A 26381-nucleotide genomic window follows, 5' to 3' on the forward strand; every position below is an offset into this window, starting at 1 on the left:
TATAGGGGGATTAGTGCCTTTGATCAGTTAATGCAGCCCAGAAGCTTTGAAGAACACTTCAAGCGACTCAACTGCCAAACAACAACATGGGCCAATGTGGTCCAGGTGACATTCTAAAATATGCTCTTTTATTATCATCACGGTGAGGCTGCATTTCATCTGGTCGACACAGGGCAATAATGCTGCCTCTTCCATTACAGCAAATATCAGCACAGTGGCAAGGTCAGTTAGACTGGGACACGATTGCCTCTCCAAATTATTGACAGCCAAGGTTGAGATGAATGAGCACAGACACATGAGCATAGGCCCTTTTAAATAGCAATTCAGGTTGCATGATACGTTAAAGAAAACCTCAATTATTGAAGGGCAGGAAGCATGGCTGTGATAAAGTTTATAATGTTAATTTGTCTTACATGTTCCTTATCTAAACCGACATCTTGTTGGTTCAAATGGATAATCTACTGGCCTAACTGGACACACTGAACTGATACTGATAACTGACTGAAAGTAAACACAACTGTGTAGAATAAATGTGTAACGGCATCTGCTCACTGTTCCCCCAGCACCTTCTCTCATTACTGTATCTCCACTCTCTGACGGGTCTTGGCACTCAGGCTGGTCTCACTGTGTAAATGTGCCTGCTTGGAAAACTGGGACTCTCGGGGGATTTCTGATTTTCAACCTCAGCCCAAAGAACACAGTGTTCCTCATCATGCAGATTGCTCACCGTGCATTTTCATCTAGGCCAAGATGTTCCCAAGGCAAAACAAAACCTGGCCATTTTTTGTCTTGTGAAAGTGTTGGCATTTTACTGTCTTTAAATGGGGTAATCTACATAATGTAAGATATCAATAAACTACAACCATGAAATAAAAGGGTAAGTTATCTATGACTTTCACTTGGTGACCATTTAAAGTCATCAGTAACCTGTACATCAAATGTGAACAGATTTTTTGAAGACTTTATATAAAAACAAGATTTATATCAGCCAGAAAAAGCTGCAGTGTACTTAACTTAACATGGTAACTTTAATATTGCTGTTAACCTAAATGTGTGATTGCCAAACAACTTTCTTTTACTCAACTAGGAAAAAACTGATCTTAAATGCTGTATATATACATAAAGTGCATCCTGTCCTCCTATATTTCCCCTCCGCTTGTTCACCTTTCACTGCTTCTTTATCAGGTGAGGCAGAAAACAGTTTTCCATGGCAACTGTGCCCCTAGCAAAAGCATTAGCATGTGTACATGTTTGTCAACATGGCTCCAAAGTTTTACTTTGACACAGAAGTGATTAATTAAAGTCTGATGCTCATATTGAAACATTGTCATTGGCCTTAGAGGTAACTAAGATCACTGGCTGTTGTTGAAAGGGGTGGGCGTATCCAGGGAGTTAAAGTAAATATCCCTTCCTTCCTTTTAGCAATGTTGTCACCCTTAAAAACACCTGTCTTTCCTCTCCCTCATGTGACGAGCCACTACCCAGGCAACAATAGTGGATGAAAGAGGCACGGTGGTGAAGAGGTGATGTGGGATTTAAGCGTGCTGATGAAAAGCTTCTTACATCCTGAAGACCACTGGACACAACATCAGCTTATTGCTGCGTGTGTGCATATGCCTCACTGTGCAGTCAAAGAGCTCATGAGCTGAAAAAACACATGGCTATCATGATGTTTGTACGCCAAGCCAATGTGGACAGGCTTGTTTAATGTGTATGTATATTTACAGTGTGACCTCAATACATAGGATATGAGTCATAAGTAAATGTAACTATCAGCAATGTTTCTCCCGAATCACACTGCTTCGTGGCTTTCATACATAGATAAGCAGAGCAGTGTATGAATCTTTATTCACATGAGGCAGGAAGCATCGCACCTCCTGACTCCTCCATTGATCTAAAGATGCAGTATAGATTATTTTCAGTGTGAACAGTATTGATCTTGAGGCTCCCACAGTAAGGCTCAGTCCTCTGTTTACTGCTTAAATCCACTGTACAGGCTGATGTGAGTGCCGTCACTGGCAGAGCTTACATAACAGCACATGGAAAATATAGATCCATTTTCTTCACTTCATTAATTAACTTTCACTTAATTGACAAAAAACAAGTAATAAATATATCCTTTTTTAGCTCTTTTAGATCTTCCTCCTCGTTATATGCCAAACTCATATCTACATTTAATTGTTTTGAGCAACCACTAAAAGTCAGGATTGTTAATTAATTCAGATCTATTTTCTACAGAATGTTTTAATACCAGTTTGTAATTTATTTGAATTGTGCTTTATTCACACTGACCCTGAGACTGTCAGCTCTTTGAACATCATTTTAAAGCATAGCATCTTGAGGCTGACTGCCTAGTTATTTACTGTGTGCAGCACTGGCATGAAGACCCTCATTATATTTGGCGCAGACCCCAACATATGTCACATCATCAGGATTTTAATTGTTTTTTCAGTGAAAATTTAAATTATGATGCAAAAATAATCATAATTTCCACTAATCTTGCATAAAATCGCAATTGTAATATCTACCCAAATAACTGCAATATGCTTTTTTTTTTTTTTTTTTTACCATTTTGTGCAGCCCTATGAGGATCCCTAAGTACTGATTACTATTCATAATCTGAGCATGTCAGGCAGAGTGACACTTTCCACAGGAAGTCACTCAATTGAGGGAACTTTGAGTCCTAGAGTCACTTTTTCATTATAACAATACCACAGGTGTTCGCTTTTCAGCTCCAACTGAAAGAGTCTGGGCAGCCTTTAAGTACATGTGTGTATTTTATTATTTTAGTTAATCTCCTCTCATGTTTTGATTCCTCAGAAAAGCAGAATGTACAGTGACTCACATGTGGTAAAAAAGTCAGTATATCTTAGATTTATACTGTAGGTGTCATGAAGGAATTGGGGTTTATCACACAGATATGAGTTGTCAGCAGTAAAAGCAGGAATAATTCAGCTCACTTTCAGTCAAAGAGGAAGACATTGTCTGAAATTGAAATATTGTAGCTGAGTTTAATTCAGTTGTCTCGTTTCTTGATAGTTCAATTTTATAGCAAGTTGTTTTAATCACAATAATTAAAGTTTCCAGTAACTTCACTGAAAGTGAATTGATTGCTGGTTGACAGTCGAGCTATGAGGGTTGTGGAGGAACACAGAGAGAAAAGGCATGCCAAGGAGTGGCTGGAGGAATGTGAGAGGTTCGGGTTGACGAGTTGCAGGTGCAGAGCGACAGTGTAGGACTCAGACAGCATGTGAAAAACAGACAGACAGACAAAATACTGACGCAACATCCTAGCACTGAGCAGCACGGACAAACAGTGAAGCAACACAGACTGCAGCCTCAATAGACATAACGACACTGTCTCAGGATTTGTTTTTAGATCTTCTTTAAGCATTATTATGTAGCGCACTGTGTAGGTACTACACCTGTATACCTTTCAATGGATCTGCTCACGTTTCTGCCATGTGCACTTGGCCTCCTGCACATGTGCTATGCAATTTCTTAATCAGACTGAGCACACTGGTGCAGTAATCACACATAAGAGCGTATAGCTTTTATCTTAATGTGTTTTCTCTCAAGTCCAGGCAGATACTCAGCAGTACTAATGTGTGTAAGAAGCACTTACTTGGATCCTGCTGTGAATGTGATTTGATAGTAAAGATGTCTTATTAGCAGAGTAAGCTCGGCTTTTATCCTGCTGTGGGATTCTAAATCAATTTGCTCTTGAATTTGCTCTTGACATACTTTCAACACCTGCTATTCGTACACTCTTCGGAAATGAAACTATACTCTCTTGTGGCCACAATAAAACATTGTTGTGTTAAATATAGTCTTAACACATAAAAACCAAAGTAGCATGCATGCATCAACCTAAAAAGAAAAGACTTCCATACATACATTCACGTATGTATGTGTGATTGATGATAATGAAATACAACCTTATTTTCCATGCTACATGGTGAAATATAGATACGAAGCAAAATCTCTGACCTAAATTCTACACTTGAATGTGGCACATCGTGAAAAAGTAGCCATAATGAAATTCAAGGGATGCTTGGCATTAAGGATGACAGGAGAAGCCAAAGCATTGTAACTGAAGTGTATAGGTGCCTTTAAGGTGCCAAAGAGAAGTGTAGCAATTCATTGCTATTATGTTTGGCTTTTTTCCAACTTCCAACTTATGGTAACTTGCCATGCAGATATGTGAGTTAAACTTTATTCACTGAGGATTTTAGTCATCCATCTCTGCCTCAACCCCAAGAAAATGGTGGTGAATGGAATTTTGATTCATCCCATTGTGCTGTATTGAATTTTTCATTTCATTTTCAAAAAATAGATTTAAAAAACAGCAGCAGGTTAGTCAGGATAATCTCCAGACTTCAACGTCCACAATTTCCAGTGTTTTTCGACCAAAGCTGAAAAACAGTCTTTAATGAAATCTGTTGGCAGTGAAGTCTATAATAATTTTTTATTTCAAATTCCATGCCCTCCAACACCATGGGGCGAATTAAGCAATTCCGTATTTTTTCCTGTATTACGCAAGTTGATGTCATACCAACACTCACCCTTTTAAATTATATCACTTCCTTCATCTTCATTATTATCCCACACCCTTCTGATCTTGACCATATATATCCATCCGTACATACATACAGTATATATGGTTCATGCACACTTAATTCTATGTACTATATATCTGCAGAAGATTCTTAAACCTGTCTGCATGGCAACATATTATTTCTGTGGTTTGGGCGAACTGCCTCTTCATTCTACATTCTTGGTGTTCTGTTTATATATCCATTCTATCTGTTACTTCAGCGTGAACAGTCTGCATGGGTTACCAAGCTGCTGTCTCAAGAAGTAATGCTACCCTACTTTAGTAATGGTGAGGGTTAAAAGGGCCACAGTTACATAAATATCAACATTAAAGGGTGGAGGATAGTAATCACACTTTGCTTTGCACATCATCATGTAAACGTGCAAAAGTCAGTGGGTCACGGGGAGATAAGGGCCTTCATTTTTGTTAGTAGGACTCTACAGTTAGTGGCTGCCACACACGTGTTACCTGAGGTCAGTCTCTGAGATACTCCTCTGGTGCAAGTCCTCTTCGTTCTCCACCAAATCCTCCTGATGCTCCTTGTCTGTGTCTACCCTCCCCCCTGATCCCTTCCTCCCTCCCTGTGATCTCCCCTCTTTACTGGCCCTTCTCCTGTCCTCTCCTCCTCCCCCACCCGCTTCCTCCTCCTCTCGCACTTCTCCTAACTGCTCATCCCCCTCCCGAGACTGGCTCCTTGATCGCAACTGGCTGAAGACGGAGACAGAAGCAAGAGAGCAGCACATGCAAAGCAGAAAGAAAACCAAACAAAGCATGAATATTGTCAACAACAAGAGAAAGACAAACACACACAGAGACAAAGTGCAGCTGAGATCAAAAGCAGACTGATTGGAAATAACAGAAAACAGAAATGAAGACTTACAGCAAAGCGCCATGCAAATGAATTTGTTTTATGCTTTGATATGAGACAACACCCAAAGAGATGCAATGTGTTTTATGTTTCAATGTGTGTTGCCAGATATGGACAAACTTCACCCTCAGCTTGAATAAGCAGAGTTCAATCATTTGGTTCCAGATTTTTTTTCTAAAACGGAGCCAAACCTGAACTCATCACAGTGAGAAAATGTCACACAGTGCTGCAGGTGCATTTTACTCTTCATGTTTAACCAGGTGCAAACTATTTCAAAGCTGAAAACGTCTGAACATGGCAACTTATATGGAAATGAATGTTCACAGCTGAGGGGGGTGTGTCCATTCCTGATAACAGCTTGATGAGTTTAAACAGTGAGACAAAGTTCACTGTCCCCTGGTGAGGACTTCAGCCTACCGGATCTTGCGGTTTCCTTGCGGCCTTTCTGATTGGACAGACATGTAGCTCGTGCTGCTGAACCGAGAGGCACTACTAGTTCTCGACACAGCGGACACGTCGCTTACATCACTGTCCGATGACTTGGCCGATAGGTTATCTGAGCCCCGTGGATCTCTGCCTGAACGCTGCAAAGGACAAAAAGACATAAATGTTTGTTTTTTTTTATTATGACTCCAACTTTTAACAAAAAACATCAAATAATCTGGTGCTTAACTTAACTGCAGTCCTTTTGGCAAACACAAGTCCAACAATTTTTTTTTCAAACGTTTAGTGGTAATTCATATTGTGAGACAAATATAAACTTTAAGAAGTGACTAAAAGGAGTGAACTTTAAGCGCAAACAAAGCACTGCTTGTATGCCTTTGGTTTTTTAAGGACAAGCAATCTCGATCAAGATAAGTTCTGCTGCAGAAGTGGGCTCATGAATGTGAATAATGTGGAGTTATTAGTTTAGCTCTCAGAAGAGCACTGAAAGAAAAAATAGGGATGATGTTGTTACATAAGGCGCATTAGGTAGGCCTTTTGAAAGGTCAGAATGTACTTCAGTTAAATACATCAAAGAGACATGCATGGAGTAGAAAAATAATAGGCAGTGGGTTTTCACAATGTAAGCTTCTGTTTGCGAACTCAGTTTGTTCAGAGCATTTATTAAAAAAAACTGTCTTGTCTAAAAGTCAGCATCAGTCACCTCATGATCAGCATCTATCGATTTGTAATTAGCGCTGCTGATCAGAAAATTTGACAGGCCTGGCTCTTGCTGACACCGGTAACATCACTAGAAACAAAACTGAGAAGGACAGTGACAGTGTGCGAAAGTGAAAGTGTTGGCAGGTTAAATACATACAGCTTCATTTATCAATCTGAACCAGGTGAGCATAGTATAACCTACGTCTTAAAACTAGAATTTGACACAGGGGCCACTGAATGGCAGGACCTCAGAGATTAGGTAATGCAGGACCCACTTTAGTCGATGATTTACTTTAGTGGTGAAATTCTTAAGTTGTTCTTTGCAATTGATCGAATCCCACACAAACAAATGGACAATGAAAATGGGGTCTTTGGGGTTGCTGGGGGTCTGAGGCAACAGGATTGTTGGGGCTCCATTGGTAATCCAGCATTAACACAATGAATATTCAATGTAAAGCAGTCACATTTAGCTCTGTCCTCACCACATATGGACAAAATCATGCTTACATGTTAATACATCTATAATAATATATCAATAATATAATGCCATCAGGTCATTTTACTTTTGATAGTTTTAAAGTGGTATTATTGTTGGATTATTATGGTGCTGTTGCAAAGCTATATCCATTTTCCTCAGAGCAGACCTAACAACAACACAGGACAAATGTTTATTTCAATAATTTAATCTATAATGGAGACAAAAGATCAGACAGAAATTGTGCCGGGTTTCCAGCCTGACTGCATCCAGTAAGCCGTTCACCAGTCAGCCTTCAATTTCTCCAGGGAGACTGTGTCCAGTGGCGACAAAATAGGATAGTAAATGCAAGGTTTATAGGGAACCACTCGCCACGCAGATATTATCATTATTCTGTAGCCAATACAATGTGCAATCAGCATCTACTTCATAATGAACCGTTAAAGCAAAAACCTTGTTTATTGCCAGTTTAAGTAAAAGTGCTTCCACCTCTGGGAGGCAGCTGGTACCACATCCTGTAAAAACCAGTGGCATTTAGTTGGCAGATTTGTACTAAACTGGATTTACACTAGGGCTTCCTTAGAATTTGTAAAACTGGATGTGTATATAATATCCTGTGTGTATTATTTGTAGGAGTGTTTACGGTAAGAGAATCTTAACTGAGGGTTATAGTTGCTGCTTTGTATTACACTGTGGTTTAAGAGCAAACGCTCAGAAGTCTTGTTTAATAATATTGAGAGCATTGTTTTGTCAATGGAGGATAATGTTCAACAGACAAGGGCAACTCTCAATTTAATCTGCTTTTTATAGACCTGTAGCAAACACATTGGCTTCTCCGAATGCAATAGTTTTCATACCACAGACTTAAAAGGAGAGCTGGACAGAGAGCCGTTGTCTTGTACGGCTCGGCCCAGACTCAGGCAGCGCTCTCTAAACACGCTCCAGAATAAAGTAGTAAACACTTGACTCTGCACACACTCACTGTCACATTCCTTTAATTTACAACAAAAGGCTTAAAGGCTCTGTTCACCCAAAAAAAAAAATACAGAAGATTTCCTCTGTTACTTCTGGTTGTATTGAGCCTGGCAGATCATTTTGGTTTTAAGATCAGGACATATCCACTTTTTTATGTGGCTCAAGCACTGAAGAATGACATTTGTCTTTTTCTAAACAGTTTTTAAAGATAATCCACAGACTGTGCTGTGGACATGAATTAGTATTATTATCTTCAGTTCAAAATATTTCCTAGCAGCTACTGTTGAAAGTGAGGTCTGGGAATCATCCAGAGCTACTAGGACACTGTTTCTAGGAAGGCATGTTGCTGCAGAGCACATTTCATAATTGAAATGTCACTGAAAAGCTATCTGCAGGGCTTAATAACACGAGGAGTAAGTGGAGATACATATATAAATATATACTTAGCTCTTTGTTATCTGGGTGAAGTGACCCTTTAAAAAACAAATGAACCTAACTCAGTGTACTCCACTCTTTGAACTGATTTGAGTGTTAACCTGTTTTGGTATGTTTGTGTGACTCTATCTGTGAGTAAACAGTGTGCAGACGTCAATGCACACGCGCAGTATGATGTTGATATGTGCATGTGTACATGCTTGACTGCTTGCAAAGTGTGCCATATGGCCTCTGCACAGTGCAACCATGCAAATAGTATACTGTAGGTACATGTTTATGGATCTGGAGAAGTGAAGCATACATTCAGCATATCTGGACATGTTTTTACCTTGTGGTAGTCCTGTTCCAGTCTGGAGTCAGAGCCCGCTCCCTGCTTGTACTTGTTCATCTTCAGTTTCATTTGCCTGGTCCTCTCCTCCATATCCATACCTAAGCACAGAGACAGCAGACTGTCAGATGGCAGCTGACGCAGTAGGGCACGCCTGATGGAGGGACATACTGTTGTGGTGAGAGACAAGCTTCTGCTGAGCTATGAGCCATGAGCTATGACAAGGACAGATCTAATGGGAAAAAGCTGAATGGTGGGCTGTATAAAAAACAAACACAAACAGAAAATACTGACCGATAAAGGTAAGCTGCATTACACATTAAACAGCTACATTTGTACCAGTTGCCACAATTTCAGGCTCATTTAACTTTATGGGAAATTCGGACAATGATGTTCTTTTTTACTGACTGAATAAGAATTAAACAGCAAAACCTTGTGATTCCTTCAACATAGTATGGAAGCTTTGGACATTAATACTACAGTAAACGAATGTAGGACCTCCAACACTGCTTGGAACGCATGCTAGGACACATTTTACATGAGATTCAAGATAAATGCCAATCCTTTGACAGCTAATGAAATTTCTGGATGATGCAACTAATCGGCCAATGCATCCCTCTCAGCTCAAAGTGTAAGGCTTGCAAAAAACACTTTTCCTCCCTCTTTCAGTGCTTCATGGAGTCATCACATCATCCTGTTTGCCCATCTCATCTCTCTCATCTCTTCATAAATTCAACTGAAGCACTACGCTTTGTTGCATAGTTTGCTGCAAGTGCAATTTGCATTTTACAAACATCACGCCATAATCAATACACAAGCTTAGCCTTGTTCTGTGGAGGTAATAATGCCACTGCATTATGCACTAAAGACATTTTATGTAACCAAAGAGAAAATAAAACACCAAAATAATTCCTTACAACAAATGCTTTCTGCTGAAACTGCTGCTACAACAACAACTTTTAATCGCCACCTGATTCTGACTTTCCTGCTGTACCTGCATCTCCATTCTCTCCACTGCTCTCTGTCTCTACTTTTGTGTCATATGATAGCAATGATAAAATAAAGGTGAATGCACATGTATAAGTGCCATGCACACAGACAGTATGCCTGCAGCTTCATATACACACATTCACACACAGACAAAGAAAAGCAGTACAAGCTGAGAGCAAATGAATGACTGAACAGGTGAGGCAAAGTGAAGTTTTCTCATTACAGTGGAGTCTTTTCTTTGCTTCTCTTGGCTAATTGTTTACTGTTACCTCAGTACTTAGGTAACATGTCACCATGTCACAGCCTACACACGTCAATGTCCTTATTAGTTTTCTTGAAATTACAGCCAAAGAGGAATGTCTAGTTAGACGTATTTAGACAGCTGCCTTCTCTCTGTTGACCTTAATACTTTTAATTGTGTTTATCAACCACTGAAGTTATGCTGCTTTGTAAGTTAGAGTGCATTAGGAATAAGGATAGTGTTTACTACTGACTTTGTCTTCTAGCCTATTGGATTTAAAATGAAACAATAGCTATGCGCTCAGAAAAGTCAGAAAAGTTATTAATCTTGTCCAGTCAATCATATACAGTAAAGTTATAAAGGACTAGTTTGACATTTTGGGAAATACATTTTTTTATTTTCTTACCGGGAGTTTAATAGAAAAAACGATTCCACTCTCATGTCTGTCTGGTAAATATGCAGTTTTAGCTAGCAGCCAGTTAGCTTCACTAAGCATTGTGACTGGAAGTGGGGAAATAGCTGGCTACGTCCAAAGGTAACTAAATCTGTCTACCAGCACATCTAAAGCTCACTAACCAATATTTCAAATCTCTTTTTTTCGCCATAACTTAGCTGGCACAAAGACTTCCTGGAATCTGCCCGGATAGCCTGGCAAACTCAATGTGATAAAAGGCTCCGCAAGTGTCCTGAATTGGCGAAACCATATACAAAACTATGTGACCTGAATGCAAGGTCATAGTCATTGTTTCATTTTCAATGCAAATGTGCCATAGATACGTGGAAAAAAAACGTGTGTCGAAAAACTCCTTATTTTCAACGTGATACATTGAAAATAAGGAGGTTTTTTTAGGTAGAAAATAACACAGTCTCTCATGTCATGACCTGCTGCAAAGAAACCACAGTGGCATGACCATGATCATGCTTCAATGAACTGTAAGCATACACAGTCTGTCCACAACAAAACAAGAAGAGTGCAAAATGGCAAGGAAGCCAGAAGCATTGTCTACCGAACAATTAAGAGCGCAAACAGCACAAGAGAATAGAGGCGAGCGAAGCGGGAAAGAAACCACGATCGAGATGAAGGGAGGTGGATGGGAGAGGGCAAGCCAGGAAGACGTAAAGAGGAAATAAAAGTAGAGAAGAGGAAGAAGAAAAAGAGGCTGAGTCAGAAAGAAAGAAAGAAAGAAGGGGAAGAAGAAGAAGGGACAGACCTGAGTTCGTCCAACTTGGTGAGTCCGTGTCTTCTGGGATCACATCACAGAATGGACAGACACAGACAGAGGAGAGGAAGATGGATGTGAGAGGATGCACGAAGGGTAAGGGGGGGAGACGAAGGAGAAGAGGAAGGAAGGAGGGAGGGCGACGCCATCGCCATGATCGCCGGGTATGCCAGGTTTGGAGGGTCAGAGTGAAGAGGGGGAGGATGGAGGGAGGGAGGGACACAACACGACAACAATACGACACGACAATGACAAAAACAACGAGCACAGAACACACAAACAAAATCATAGAGTACACCAAGAACACACAAACTCCACCATGGGCACAGTGAGTAGTCAAAATAGAGCGAGTGGGTGCAAGGCCAGGAGAGGCTGAGGTAGAGGCTAAGAGTTCAGTTATTAGAAATAAGAAAAGAGGGAAAAGGTTGGGAAGGTGAGGTTCTGTGCTTTAAAGGAAAAAGAGCTGAAACAGTAAAGAAATGTTAATGTCCCGAACTAGAGAGAAGGAACCTCGAGACCTCTGAGGATAGGAGGGGGAGGGGGGGGAAGGAGGGTAAAAGGAGTAGTGGATGTCACTTGAGTCTGCATGGGGCAACTGTGGGGAGACAGCCTGGAAAAATAACAGAAAAGAAAGGAAAAAAAAAACAAAAAAAACCAACACAAACTGAAAGCACAGAGCAGTGAGCACACAAAAGAGAGAGCCAACTACCTCACAGAGTATAATATGTAAAAACTGACAAAAACATTAGCAACCTGAATAGAGCATAAGAGTGCACAATCAAATACACAGAAACACACACACACACACACACACACACACACATACAAACAAACGTCTGCTATAGTATCTTTCTAAAAGAGGGTTATGTAACAACAAGATCAACTTGCTCTGAGGGATCTCTGTTGCTTCCAATTACATATTTTCCCCCACTTCGTATTAATCATGTCCTGCTTTCCTTCCGCTCAGCCTGGTGAGACCCTGAATTATCCTGATGAGGATTTTGTTTCCCTTCTTTTTCTCCAACAGCAATTGAGACACTTTCATCTGTGTTTTGATCCTGTGTAAGCAACCACTCGTGGGCACACATGACCTCAGATTGTGGGTTGAACATCAGGGGTTTGTGTTTCAGCACTGTGTCTAACTCTCTTCTCAGACTAAGGTTGCCCCCTCAGTCAACCATTCTGTTCTCCTAACTTCTTGTCTTATCTCCATCCTGGAGTCAGAGCCTGACAAAACAAACAGTGACAGCCGGGAGGGCAAAAGAAGCCCACTCGATCAGACTTCATTTTCATAGCCCCTTACATAGCATTTGCATTTAGCTCAATTAGTACTCTATTAGGGTGAATAATGAAGTGTCACATGAATAAAAAGACAATGTGAGACATCTGCCTCACCAGCTTTCATCTCTTTGTAGCATGGAACATCATCTCATTAGAGAGTCAAATGATAATCAAGACAGCAAGAAATTTTTTTTCCTCCTTACTTCGGCTGCATCATGTAGGTCATCAGGATAAGAGAGTGATGTATTAAGACAGAGACGGGAGTGAAGAACTAGAGCAAGCCAGTGTGGTAAAGTCTCCTGTGGTCTGTGGGTTCATACTGGATGGTATTAACTTTTTATATTTAACCCAAAAGCCTCTGAATGAACACCTATTCCAAGACAACAGGCCCCAGCTTAAGAAACAACAGAAAGCTGATAATGAGCTGCTCAACAACAAGATGTTCCCAAAAATGTATTTTTAACTCAGTGGAAATACCCAATTTTCCCACAACAATGAATGCCAGCATGAGTCAGGGTCAGTGTTACCAAATCTTTCTGTAAAAAAATTAGCTTGACTGCTATGGTACAAAATTCTGAAAAACACAACACAACAACAACAACCTTTTCTGAACAATTATAAATACATTGTGCTCAAAAAAGCAGAAGAAAGAAAAGAAATGCTTCATGCTCATACAGTATATAAGCTTATATATAGTTTATATGAGAGGGGTTTTTTTTTTAATTATTCCAGGCTTTCCCTGACTTTGAGGTTAAATGTTTCTAATGTGAGCAGTCAAAGCAGTCTTTGTGCATCTTCCGTGTTTAGAAAAATATCTGATTGTATCTTACTAAAATAATCTCATCTGTAGCCCAGTAAGACAATAGAAAACAAACTGGAGCTAATTATCTATGTCTCACTGAGATGGTCACTGTCGGTAAACTACATTATGTGCAGTCACCATCATGTCCACTTAAAAATATGTTTTATTCAATCGAATTTCATTTTTTATACAGGTAAAAATACCGTGAGTAAATGCTTCACTCTTATTCATTACAGCCTATTTTGTGTACATAACTTCCACTAAGTTTGATAACTGATATACAGACACTAGCACACAACACGGCCAATCTGTTTATACAAGAAAAGATTTTTAAAAATTTAACAACTGTGCAACCTGCACAAAGCAAGTTGAAAACTTCATGTCTGCCCCACATCTTCCCTTTTTATTTCACTTGCTTATATTTTATTTTGTTTCTGTTCTAGATCCAGAGACACTGTTGTTAGGGGTGTATATGCTTTTTGTGGGGCACAGAATAAATAGCTGGTATGAGAAAATAGTGAGCAAAAGGTGGTAGTGAGGAGTGTGATTAAAACTCTTCACTTTTGAGGAGCTCCCAGTGTGAAAGTAACATGAACGTGGACAAGTTGGAAAAGAGGATCGCGCTCAATCAGCCTTCCTATGATAAATACAGGTTGAAAGAAATATGCAGAGACAAACACAGAGACAGCCTCAGAGAACTGTTAAGAAAACAAAACAAAGAAGACAAGGAAGGAATCAAAGAGTGTAAGAGACTGACTGATGTCCACACTCGCTGAAGGATCATTACAGCTTGAATCTCAGGCCCAAAATACCAGACTTCATGCTACATGAAGCTCTACAGCAACACAAAGTGAAAAACTGTGTATAAAGTCAAAGCTTTTAATGCCAATGTGTCACACTCTAACAAAAAAATAGATAATAAATCAGTCAACAGTAAATAGTAAATACATTAATTAAATCATTGTAAGTTTTGTCTTCTGGTTTTGTTTGAAATGTAACAATGTTATCATAAAATAAGTTGCAGCTGAATCCACCACAGCAAATCACATCCGTAGGCATAACGTATCAGCATGTGACTTAACAGGTAAATGTATATCAAGCTTAACTCAGAGGGAGGCACAGACATGTTTCCATGGAAGCACATTAAGCTAGTAGAGCAAACACAGCACCTTAAGACACTGGTGGTGTCGTTACCTTAGTAACACGTCGGATTTTCCTGAAATAACATTCATGAATGACAGCATCTCATAAAGCTTTTATACTTTTATATGATAAAAAAGATGCATGATTTTTAGGTTAGTTAAGTGTGCCTAAATCAGTCTGCAGAGATCAGTGTGTCTACAGAGCCATCAGCTCCATGCTGCACTGCAAAACCACACCAAGGAGGGAGAGACAGAAAAACGGAAGGATGCCATCCAGAGGCTGACCTGGGAAATAATCCTGCTGGCCTATACTAATATGTAAAGCAAGCTCTTCTTGCTCTTTTCGTACATTTTTCTGACATCCAGCTTCTACTGCACATTGTCCAGGTCTGACTCTGGTGAGGCTATAATCAGGCTGACAAGAATCCACACAAACTGTGAAGGACAGCGCAGAAAACCCTTCAAGGACAGATCACTTTGGTAGGATATTGTTTAGACAAGGTGCATACCTTTATACGAGTCTATGAACAAGAAACAACCAACAATCTTCTCTTGCTCTATTGTAAACATCGCTCATATAAAGAATTTCACTATTACTTTGAAAATTTGGTGAAGAAAAGTCCTTTTTAGGCAGGACTGAATAAGCTATGAAGACATTTTAGAAAACTGTTCCCCAATATTTTATTCAAATTTGCCATAATTCTCTTGACTTTTTAACCTCAAAGATTCTCAAAACATTACTTTTCAGCAGTAAGATAGGTATGGAGGACAAAATAAATAGTAGCCACGTATAACAGAACCTGGTCAGTTTTATACATTCGATAATAATTAGAGTAACGCACGAGGAGGCAGGTTCAATGTTTTGCTCACATTCAAACAGTGGATGATGGATACTGATTTAACTGATTTAATCCTCACACTTCCAATACAGTTTTACCACAAGCCCAAAATGTACACTTCATTTACACAGCCAATACAATACATGGACCTTTAGCAGTATTTGTTTGGGTGTCTGACGACACATTCTGATAGAAGAGGTTTCATTTCATACACACTTTACTGTTAGCTTTATGTTGGCCATGCCATGGCAAGGCTACCCATCTCTGCTTTTGCGACCACATTGCCAGTTGGTTACTGTTCATGGACTCATATGATGAATTAAACAGTCTTGCACTGAATCAAAGTGAAATATAGCTTTTAAAGTGTCAGAAATCCACACCCAGACCAACCAACCTGTGTCAGTGAGGGAGAGGTGTGGCTGTGTCCCTCCATCAGACAAAGAGCCATTCAGCCCTCGCTGCTGGTCCTCCCATGTCACTTCTACAGCACACATGTACAGACATGCACGCACACACACACATACACTTGTTTGCACGTTACAGGAATCTTAGGGCCTCTGGATTATCAAGGTAACTATATGATAAGGAAGATCCAACATAAATGTGCAAAAAATCTATTTACCTTTTAATATAGTTTACATATGAAAACCGTTATGCTTATTTTTTGCAGTAACAGACACCAGTGGTAGGGATAGTTAAGAAAGAAAAAGACCTCTTTGCCACTTCAGCACTTAAATCATGGACAGCTCCTCATCAAATATAATGAGTTTTGCTCCATCTGCTGGCCAACAGAGGCAACAGTCTGTTCTAAAAAATGAGTTTATACTCTGCAGTTCGTCTACAGCTAAGTAAAATACACAGAATAAACAAAATACTACACTTAACTGTAAGTTTTTTAAGATACAAAAATGTATCATGTTTTTGGCAGGAAATTGCAAATAACTGCCCTAAACATGAGTTATGTATGGCTGAAATTGCCAGTCTTAGGGGAGTACTGTACAGGGTATGTGTAATTAAAATGATTGGTGGTTTCACAATAGAAATGTAGAGCTCTGTCTTTGTGAGGTGGATCACAGTAGAGGGCAGATTAGGGCCAGAGAATGACAGACCAGCAGAGATCATAACGACAGCCCTCTGTACACATTAACATCAGCTTCAGCTACATATAACTCTCTAGTTTCATCACTTCAGCTCAGCTCAACAGGAACTAACCACAGTTAGTGAATTTAATAGATGAAAATTGGACAAAGGGAAATTTGATTAAAGAACTACATAAATGTGCTACGGCAAGTAAGAAGGAAGTGTCACTCAGAGTAGCAAAGTATCAAGAATCACAGATGCTAGTGGATTGACCGTGTTGACCGAGAGAGCCCACACAGCAAAGTCACACCATCACACTATTCAGAGGACTTGCCTTTCCTCCCATTTACCGGTGGGCCTTGGGGTTTTTCCTCACAGTCTGTTGCTAGTAAGAGAGACAGATGGAGGCATATTAAATGATGGAGTTCTGAAACCTTATGGTACTGTAAGTAGAATTAACATGGCAACTCATACTGTATGTGCTCTAACACAGATGCACATACACCCACAGATCCACACACTAATGCACTGCAACTCTAAGATACTGAATACTACGAACTTTGCTATGAACGTTTGGCTAATATAAGAGTACAAAATGTGGTTATGTGCACCATGCATTTGTTACTATCCTCATAGTACAACTTCCTTACAGCAGCATTCTGTCCGTACAATATCACTCAGAGCATGATGATTATAGACAATTTAAAAACAGAATGTCGCTTTTTAGAAATGGTACACTGAGTTAGTCAGCACTGCAGCTATGGCAGTGTTGAGTAATAACACCACACAGTCAAAGGACAGAAGCAAGCCACATAAACAGATGGGAAAGTAGGAAGTGGAAACTGTGGGGAACTTCAGTTTCTGCCAACAGTCTGGCCATTCATTCAAGCCTGTGGATGAATGTACTGTACATCGACCCGTACTGTACTTTACTCTCATCCAAGAAAACAAACAGTCCAAACTCCTAACAGAATATTGAATTTGTTTTCATTGTGAATACATTTCAATACTACATTAACAGTTTTTATGAAGAAAGGAATGAAGAGCATCACATATTTTTTTTAAAAGAGCAGAAAAACACATTACTTCAGGATAGGTTTAAGGCCTGTTTCTAAACACACCTGGACGACCATTTTGGGGTTCAGATGCCCCAAGCTCCTCCCCTGTCCCCTCTAAGGAGTTGCCACACATAAAAAAATAACATATGATACGATTAAGTACGGGCAAGTATGAGATATGACTAAACATCGAAGCACAGCGGCAAGACAAAAAAAGCAGGTTTATCAACAGTCCAGCTTTTCTGTGTAATCAAGGAGCAAGGGGCAATAATATGGATCCAGTCCATAAAAAGCTACATACACACACAAACTCACACACACAGACATCTGCATTACATAAGCTGAGTGCCATACGGCTCTGTGGAAGCTACAGCACAAGGTCAGATCAATACCTCCCCCCACAGCCCACACACTGCCACTGGCCTGAAAGGTACGGTGGCAAGAGAGAGAGAAAGAGACACCAACACAAAGAAGGAAAGAAAGAAGAAGAAGAAGAAGAAGAAGAAGAGGGAGAGAGCAAGAGAGAGAGAGAGAGAGAGAGAGAGAGAAGTGGTAAGGGATAGACTGCCTGACAAAAGTAGAAAAAGTAGAAAGACAGCCTGGGGAAGGAATAAAGAGGAAAAGGTGACACAAAGAGGCAACGGAGAGGACCAGACGGAGAGGGCTCCAGAGTGATAAAAAGATGGCACAGATACAGAGAAGGGTAGGACTGAGAGAGAGAGAGACAAAGATGAGGAGAGAGAGAGATAGAGGGAAAGAGAGGGTTGGTTGGCGGCTGTACAGAGGACAGGGAAAGCCCTCATGGACTCTGACAATGATGAAAGAGTTCTGCGAGTGCTTTGACAAGTTCTCGAGAACTACTTGAGCTTTTCACCCTTTCTCTATCTTTGTCCCAGTTGTTCCCTCCAATCACTGCAGAGCTACAACACTCTTTGTTTTTCACTGCATCTGATTCAAAGACACGAGTAAAATGATCATCGCTTTCATCACAGTTCTGTCACAAGACGCTACAATACATAACATTTGTTAAAGGAGTGCTGAGGAACAAATACAACTTCAAATGCCACTTTATAGTAGTGAGGATGTGAGCTGTTCAAACCACTGTAATTTAAACCTTTTTCAAAGCCTTGAGTTTACCCTGTTTAGTAGATAGAGACAGTAAAGCCTTATATTTACTTTGGTGAAGTATCTCAGCAGTCCAAATAGCTAAAGTAACAGAAACAGGGAGGCTACACTTGAACACAACACTGGGACAATTAATAGTAGGATCCAGACAGGCCTATAGATAAGTACAACACGATGGCACAGGACATCTGAACTGTACGTTAAACACAGCTGCAACAGAGGGAGGGTTCACGGAGCACAGAGCCAGCATGGCCTCCAGTGAACCCAGCCACCTGCTGTTGCAGACAGGGTTTCGGCCTTCAGAGTGAGGCGCGGCTCAAACAGCACTCCCAGTCTGAAAGACTAAACCCATACATTCAAGTACAGACCTTCACAAGGCTCTGTTCCTTCGTCTCCATCTTCTGAGAGAGAAATGGAAAAGGAACCGAGTAGAATGTTATGGATGGAAGGCAAATGTAAACACCAATGAAACATGAGTCAACAAAGAAAAATCCTTGTATATATGATATGATCTATAGTTATACTGACAGATTGCATCTACAAGTATCAGCCCTTCCTGTCTCTGTCACAAGTAAAGTATGAGAGTCAGCAACTGCTCCTCCAAAGCCCTTCTTTAGCCCCAATCAGCTGGGCCACCAAAAATAAACTAGACCATTATAAGATACTGAACAGAAACACACTATCGCACCAATATAAAGATGTGGTTACTCAATAGACATGTCTTTAAGTCTCTTGATAGACTGTAACCCTGTAGTGCAGGTAGAAAACAACCAGGTGACTTACTTCTGTCTTTCCCCGTGGGTGGAAGCTGTGGGAGCTGCCGTCCTCGTCTACCAGACATGGGGGTACTGGTTGGACTGGTCTGGACCGATCCACTACGAGGATGCGCCCTACATGACAAAAAGTAGTGGACAGTAGGGGTGAGACACAGATTAGGATGAGATCTGATGATGGATGCAGGGCATAGCCATGTTGCACCCACATCACAGTGTGAGAAAAGTAAAGGGAAAATTCCAAATATAGAAAACTATAAGTTTGATTATAGAAAGTAAAGCTTAACATAAACATGTAAAGCTATCTAATATAGGAGGAGACTGATGCATGATTTAATCTACTTAAGTAGGATCAGTTTAATAATTTAGCACATATGTTAGATCACATATTTACTTATTTTGATGCTGGTTACTGTCAGGTTCAATTGGAGATAAGCAGTAACAGCAATTGTACCAATGCAGAACTGAGAGGTCACCATAATTGTTTAATAATTCAAATCTGAATCTTAAGATGTGACTGATAGTGTTAATATAGCTCCATGTAAACAGTGTAAAGTTTGACACTGTTTTACATAATATGTGCAGAGGATTTACTGATTATTATACAGTAAGTGTCTCCAAATATAAAACCAATGCACACAGCAATGATGTTTGGCACATGGCATGAAAGTGGAGGGATACATCAACTGTAAGGAATTGAGCTGCAATAAAAGATGCCAGGTGTGAATCGCATGTACAGTCGCCTCATCAAGCTGCAAGGAGAGAAGAGTTCAATGCAGAAACAGCAGACCAGTGCGACCATGCGTTCAGACTGTCCCCAAAAGGCTGCAACTCAAAACAAAAACAGAAAACAACAGAATGCCATCACAGGATCAACTGCAACGGTTGATGTTAGTAATGAAATCAAAGGAAAATGTCGGCCCATCACTGCTATACTCACGCAAGCGTATAAGCAGTGTGTTCCAAATTAAAACGAGTCAGCACGCTATCTACGGTGTCTGGACTGTTGTGCCTGGGACATGTGTAAAGAAAACACAGCACCGGTACTTTTGGGGACAAAACACAAAGTGGCTAGGTGGGTGGTGGGGTAGTCGTGAGGGGGAAGTGGGTGAGGTGAGGTGAGCTGGGGTGAGGTGAGGCAGGGAAGCAGGGTACTGGGAGGGTGGGAGGTAGGTGGTAGTGATGTGGTTTTTCTGGTTCATTCTGTGAGTTAGTCAGGCTCGGGGTGGGTGGGACCTCATGGGACAGGGTCTGAACTGGTTTAGTTCTACAAAGGTCGTAGTTATGCAAACATTTAGCAGAGATAAAGCTGCTCTGAGGGAGGAAAATCTTATTGGTAGATTTAAACCTTAGTGTTGGAATAAGACATTATCAGAAAGTCACTATTTTCTAGCTGTTGCTAGACTTGTAGACTAGCAAGGCATGAAAAAAGATATATAAAAAGAATGAATTCCTTGTATTGATTTGTAACTGACTAACAGGCACAATCAGAAAGAGTCAGCAGACTACCTAGCTTATCTGAGTAGGTGGCTAGCCTGGTAGCAAGGCTAACTGACTAACCTCAGCAAGTAGTGTACGTTTCCAGACCTCTGTATGTCTATTTTGCATATTATCAGTTAGCAGCATTATATTAGCTTTGATGCATTCACTGGGCTTTAGTCTAATAATTTTGCTTCGCCAAAAGAAATGTGGTTTTTTTTGGTCTACTTCTTGATGTTTTATGCTAATGTTAAAATTTTCTCTCCCTCCAGAGTAGCTATGCCTCAGGGAAATGATTGTCGACTAAAACTCCAGTCTGCTTCTGTGTTAAGCTGGTTAACGTCTCCAATCTGGGTCACACCTCGTCAAGGCAGGTGAGGGAGGGGCGGACCTCCCAGATGGCAGAGACGGCATGGACCTCATGAGCGAAGAGTCGTGGGGGCGTTCAGTGGAGCGCGAGCGGGATGTGGGGCGCTCTATAGTGGGCCGCTGGTCTGCAGAGCGGGACCTGCTGTGATACTCGTGTCTATCCATGGATCCGTGGTTCCTACAGAGGTTATTGAGAGATAGGCAGGCACTCAGTGGGGCCCCAGCAGGGCAGGGACAGTATGCTGGAGGGTGGACAGTATGGAGGGCAGAGAAATTTGCTGCATCCTCAAAACTCATAGGTGCATGTGTGTAAGTAACATACCATAGAGTTTTTGCACGCTTTAACCAATTTACTACAAATTGTATACTGTACTTTACATTATTTCTGAACATGTTTTTCCCATCTACTAGGCAGCCACTTGTCTCCATCAAATTATATTTGTTGTTCGTTGTTTGTTGCTTTTGTCATGGTAAAATATTATAACATTTGCACTACAATGTGGGTGCAGATTTTTAAATCCATCTTCAGTTGACATGATATTCCCTGTCTGACTACCAAACATGTCAACATAGGCTGGTTTTCAACTGTATTGAAGTGAATGTACATTAATGCTGCAGGTTAAGTAAGAAAAACACATTCAAAAATATAAAGTGCTGCAGCCTGCTTTGAAGGTTGATCTGCCGTAATGTCAAGTATATATTATTTGCATATTTTTGTAGTAAATTGATTAAATCAAGAAAAACTACAGGTATGGTCCTCAATAGTGACAAAATGAAAATATTCAGCAACTCTTAGAGAACAGTAGACAACACTAGTTAAAAGAGCACCTGTTTCATCTGTAACAACCTGAATCAAGGTTGCAGAACTGCATGTACTGACAATTACAGTCCATAACATCTCAAATATTCAATGAGAAATTTGTGAAATGGACATGTGGTTCAACTTACATGCAATTCTTTACTTGACACTTTACATACAACATTACAGCTTTTGTCTGTTATTCTCAGTAAGTAGCTGAATTATTTAATATTGAGGGTGTACAGTATAGACAGACTGCTAGGGTCCACCTAGTTCCTGGAGTAGATTAACTGTGAAGTCTTCAGGTTGTGTAGATCTGGAAGGGACCATGTGGAGTCTTTCTATAGGTGGTGGGTGTTCAGTGTTCACTTGCAGACTGAGGTAGAGTGAAATGTGAGGGGAAAGTGAAGTGCATCTTTATATTGCATTTGGCTTGTTGTATACAGTATGTTATTTCCTGAAAAATGCCCAGCCATTAGAAGTATTTTTGGCACAGTGAAGATGAAGGAAAATCTTGCTGGTCCTAAGAGCTGGAGAAAAAAGCAGGTGAATTTCTCAACTAGAAAATCATTGATAGCGTAGAAGTGTTTAACATAGAAGAGTGGGAAGCATTTTCATACAACTGCATATCATTGCACATTTTAAAAAAGGGAAACATTCAACTTTGGACAGGAGTTGACACAAGTAGGTTTAGAGCATGCACACTGTTCCAAAATTCCCACAATTTTTATATTTAATAAAACAAACAGTATTTAACTAAACTATAATACCTCTTTATTCTAAAGCGCAGAGGACATGTTGGTGTCTGCACGGTACAAATAGCAGGGAGCATCTTCTTATGAGGCTAATAGACACCAAAAGACTTCTTTAAATAATTTGATATCATGACATTGTTGACAGCTTTTAGGAATGTGGAAGAAAAACCTTTACTTCAGACTCAATTCAAATGACATTGACTTGTCTTGTCGTAGTCTTGTAGTGTCTGTAGCCTTGTAGTATGAAAAATTGTCCAGTAGAGGAGATGTCGTTTTTGTATCCAATAACAAAACAAAGGCTCATCACTCAGTAAGTGTAAGTGGCCTTTAACATTCAGAGATGATCAACATAATCATTAGTGGATTCCCATCGTGAGGTTATTATGGCCAAGGATTTATGGGTAATGTGAAGGTTATGTCTGTTACAAATCTAACTTCTCATTAGGTGTAATTTGATGGATGTAGACGTGAGATATACATACTGCACTTCCGAATAACACTGCTCACTTTATTCAAACGAGTCCAAGATATTAGTTTTCTTTGCTTGAAAAAGCTGCTGATTTGATGCAAATATGCTGCAGGCTTTGTCCTTCTCAAGGTACACTATGGGGCAATGCACTTAAACAACAGGACCATAAAAACTTTCTCAGGTTCTGAGGGGAAATCAACTAAACAAAGGCACTTGCCAAAAGGCTCAAACTCCACTAAAGCTCTGATGCTCATCTCCTTTTTTCTCTCCAAGTGCCTTTTGTTCCTTTATTCTGCCCTAATTTCTTTTTAGTTTTAACTGTTGCTTTTACTCTGCCTGGGTGCAGATAACAACAACCTGTATGAAGAGAGGAGGAAATCTATTTCATTCATTGGTGGATAACACTGAGCTACTAGCTACTTTTCGCTCCCTGTTCGTTTTGATGTGAAGAAAGCAAGAGAACAGAAGACGTAGAGCCCTCGTTAATGGATATCTAGGCTATAGGCTGAGCCTAAAGTTGAGCCAAGCTGGGCCTCAGGGAAACTTTGTGACACTTTAATAAAGTCAGTCAGGCTCTCGGGCTGGGTTCTGAGGACTCATCACTTTTTGAAATGGCACAAATGTCACGTTATTCCTGACTGAAAGCCAGATGGCAGCAGGCGGAAGATTGAAGACAGAGAAAAGTGGATACATTTACAGCGTTTCTCTGGAGGGGGGAGGGGCGATGTGAGTTCTTTCGTTTTATTGGTGCACCAGGATGCTGGCATAGGTCCTGGGGATGGATGGGTGTCAGCAGGCCTTTCTATGCGTGCTTGGAAGGGCCCACCAGCCCATTCTGGCCAGACACAAGAAGCCAAGGGGCAAACACGGAATTTACAAAGCTACTGTGCAGCCCAGAACAATGCATCAGAGATGCCATTGTATGGGTGAGCAACAAGCACCTGCCAAAAAAAGGACAACACTAAAAACCACACACACCACTGATCAACATACTGCTGTTGGTATAATGTACGTACACGGGTACATAAACAAGGACATCCACGGAGAAACAGTCAGTTAGTGGCCGGCAACACACAGAGCTCTGAGCCTCAACACACAGAGGCAGTTGTGTATTATTATTTTACATCAACAACTTCAGAGCTGTGATGACTCTTTAACAAAAACCGATATCAGACAGGATATCATTTTCGGTCATCACACGTACGTTCACGGATAAATTAAAGACGGACGAGGGACAACTTGAGGAGACCACAAGATGGCGGATGCACAGATGCAGTGGCAGTGCATTTCAATACCTCTCGTAGTCAAAGTCGGAGGAGTAGGCGCCCTCAGAATAGGCGCGGGCCATCCTAGTGGAACGCAGTAACCTGACTGCTTCCTCTCGGCAGATTGGGTACACGCGATGGTTGCGGCTGGCGAAAAAATATCACAACTGGTCAGAATTGAATTTGTCTCCGTAAGGAGTGGAAGTTAACATTAAGGAGACCTGCAAAGGATGAAATGGTTGGAGTACATTTTTTGGAAACAGACCGACTCTGTCTGAGCACACACTTCTTCAATTATCCCACAGATCCACAGTGATAACATATAAACTGAAGGCTAATACACACTAATATACACCGGATGTATCAGCATGTTTGCAGGAGAAACCACCTCTTCTGGACAAAACTTCACAACCACAGAACACTTATCCATTTTCAGTATTGCTGTAGTCATTCTTTTGGTAAAAAAAAGATTAAATGCCCAATAAGGAATTTGCACATCTAAAAATCCCATGGTGAACTTTTGTAGAGGAATGTTTATATGAGAATGGCTGAGATGATGAAAAGAGAGAATAAGCAATGCTGATACTGGATGGATGAAGTGCATGGCCACAGTGTCACTAATTTTCTCAACAGACTGTACTAATGAAAAGTCACACACATCATGTATATATTCGATCTTGTGCAGATGAAATATATACTTTAACACAGCACAACACAAATGGCACTGACAGTAGTCATGTAATATAAAGTAGCCCAGTCAGTGCAACCAAAAACCAGGTTATGCGATGTCAATGCAGCCTGGCTGGGCTCAGCGGACTTAATGTCAAGTGTCATAGTATCAGTGCCATGTGTTCTACACCCAAATGAAAGATTTTCTCCAGAGAAGAAAGGGGTTGTGGGTTGGAGTTGAGGAGGTGTTGGGTTGGAAAGAAGAGGTGCAGAGATGGGGCTTCATGCATTTCTCAGGTAAAAGTCTACCTGGGGTCCCTTTGAGGATCATCAATAGGCTGAGTATGTCTGGTTCGAGGTAGGGTGAGAAAATGGCTGCAAACACATGGAAGGAGGAGAGAAGACAGAGATGGATCTGAGATGGCGCCGAGGAAGAAGCGGAGGAGGAGGAGGAGGAAAGGAGAGAGACAGAAAGGATTGGAGATAGACAGAATCATAGGCAGACAGATGGAGGGGTGAGAAAACCGAGGGAGAGAGAGATTTCTCAAAGAAATAGGATGTAAAGAGACTGAGAAAGCTCATAGGAAAGGTTGATGTAACAGTTTCAAAGAGGAAAAACAGGCGAGGAAGATAAGAGAGGCTGAGAAATCGGATGGTGAGGAGATGTCTTCCTCAGCTTTACCACACAGACAGATGAAAGTGGTACACCGAACACACCAGCAACATTCACAGAAGAGAGAACAGAACAGCACAGTCTTACACCTAAACCTGCTTGTTGTCACTTCTACTGGATTATTAAACACATTACTTAAGATTCTCCTTTTACAGACAATTTCAAGAACATTTCAAAAAGTAGGAAAAAGCAGTGAAAATGACACAAGTTTTAAACAAAATAACCAATCTCACAAAAAACTGCACACATTACAGATGAGATTTTTTGAATGTTGTCGGTGTTGTGGACAATTCCAAATTCTTCATGAGTCATTTCCTGTGTCATTTTCAACTGTTTTCAATAAATAACCGAACATTGTTAATTAAAGCAGTGGAAATACATTCAAGTGAGCACTGTCCCGGACAATTTAGATAAGTGCATTTTCTGCGTCTGACACTGATTTAGGCCAAGCCTCAGAAATATCAAATAAAGTTAATTGGACGGAGGGAAAGTAGCTGTGGCCTGGCAGTGCCAAGGCTATGATTGGAC

General features: G+C 40.5%; 1 protein-coding gene across 1 annotated transcript in view; it reads right to left on the reverse strand.

Moving 5' to 3' along the window:
- rims2a (regulating synaptic membrane exocytosis 2a) overlaps positions 1–26381 on the reverse strand; it is a 148266-nt gene that overhangs the window by 21940 nt on the left and 99945 nt on the right. Inside the window, 7 exon segments of the mRNA XM_073485080.1 lie at positions 5066–5305; positions 5883–6049; positions 8825–8925; positions 18971–19003; positions 19386–19492; positions 21216–21401; positions 24542–24658. Of these exon segments, the coding sequence (XP_073341181.1) occupies positions 5066–5305; positions 5883–6049; positions 8825–8925; positions 18971–19003; positions 19386–19492; positions 21216–21401; positions 24542–24658 (951 nt within the window).

Source organism: Pagrus major, chromosome 17, assembly GCF_040436345.1.
Source record: "Pagrus major chromosome 17, Pma_NU_1.0".
NCBI classification, from domain to species: Eukaryota; Metazoa; Chordata; class Actinopteri; order Spariformes; family Sparidae; genus Pagrus; species Pagrus major.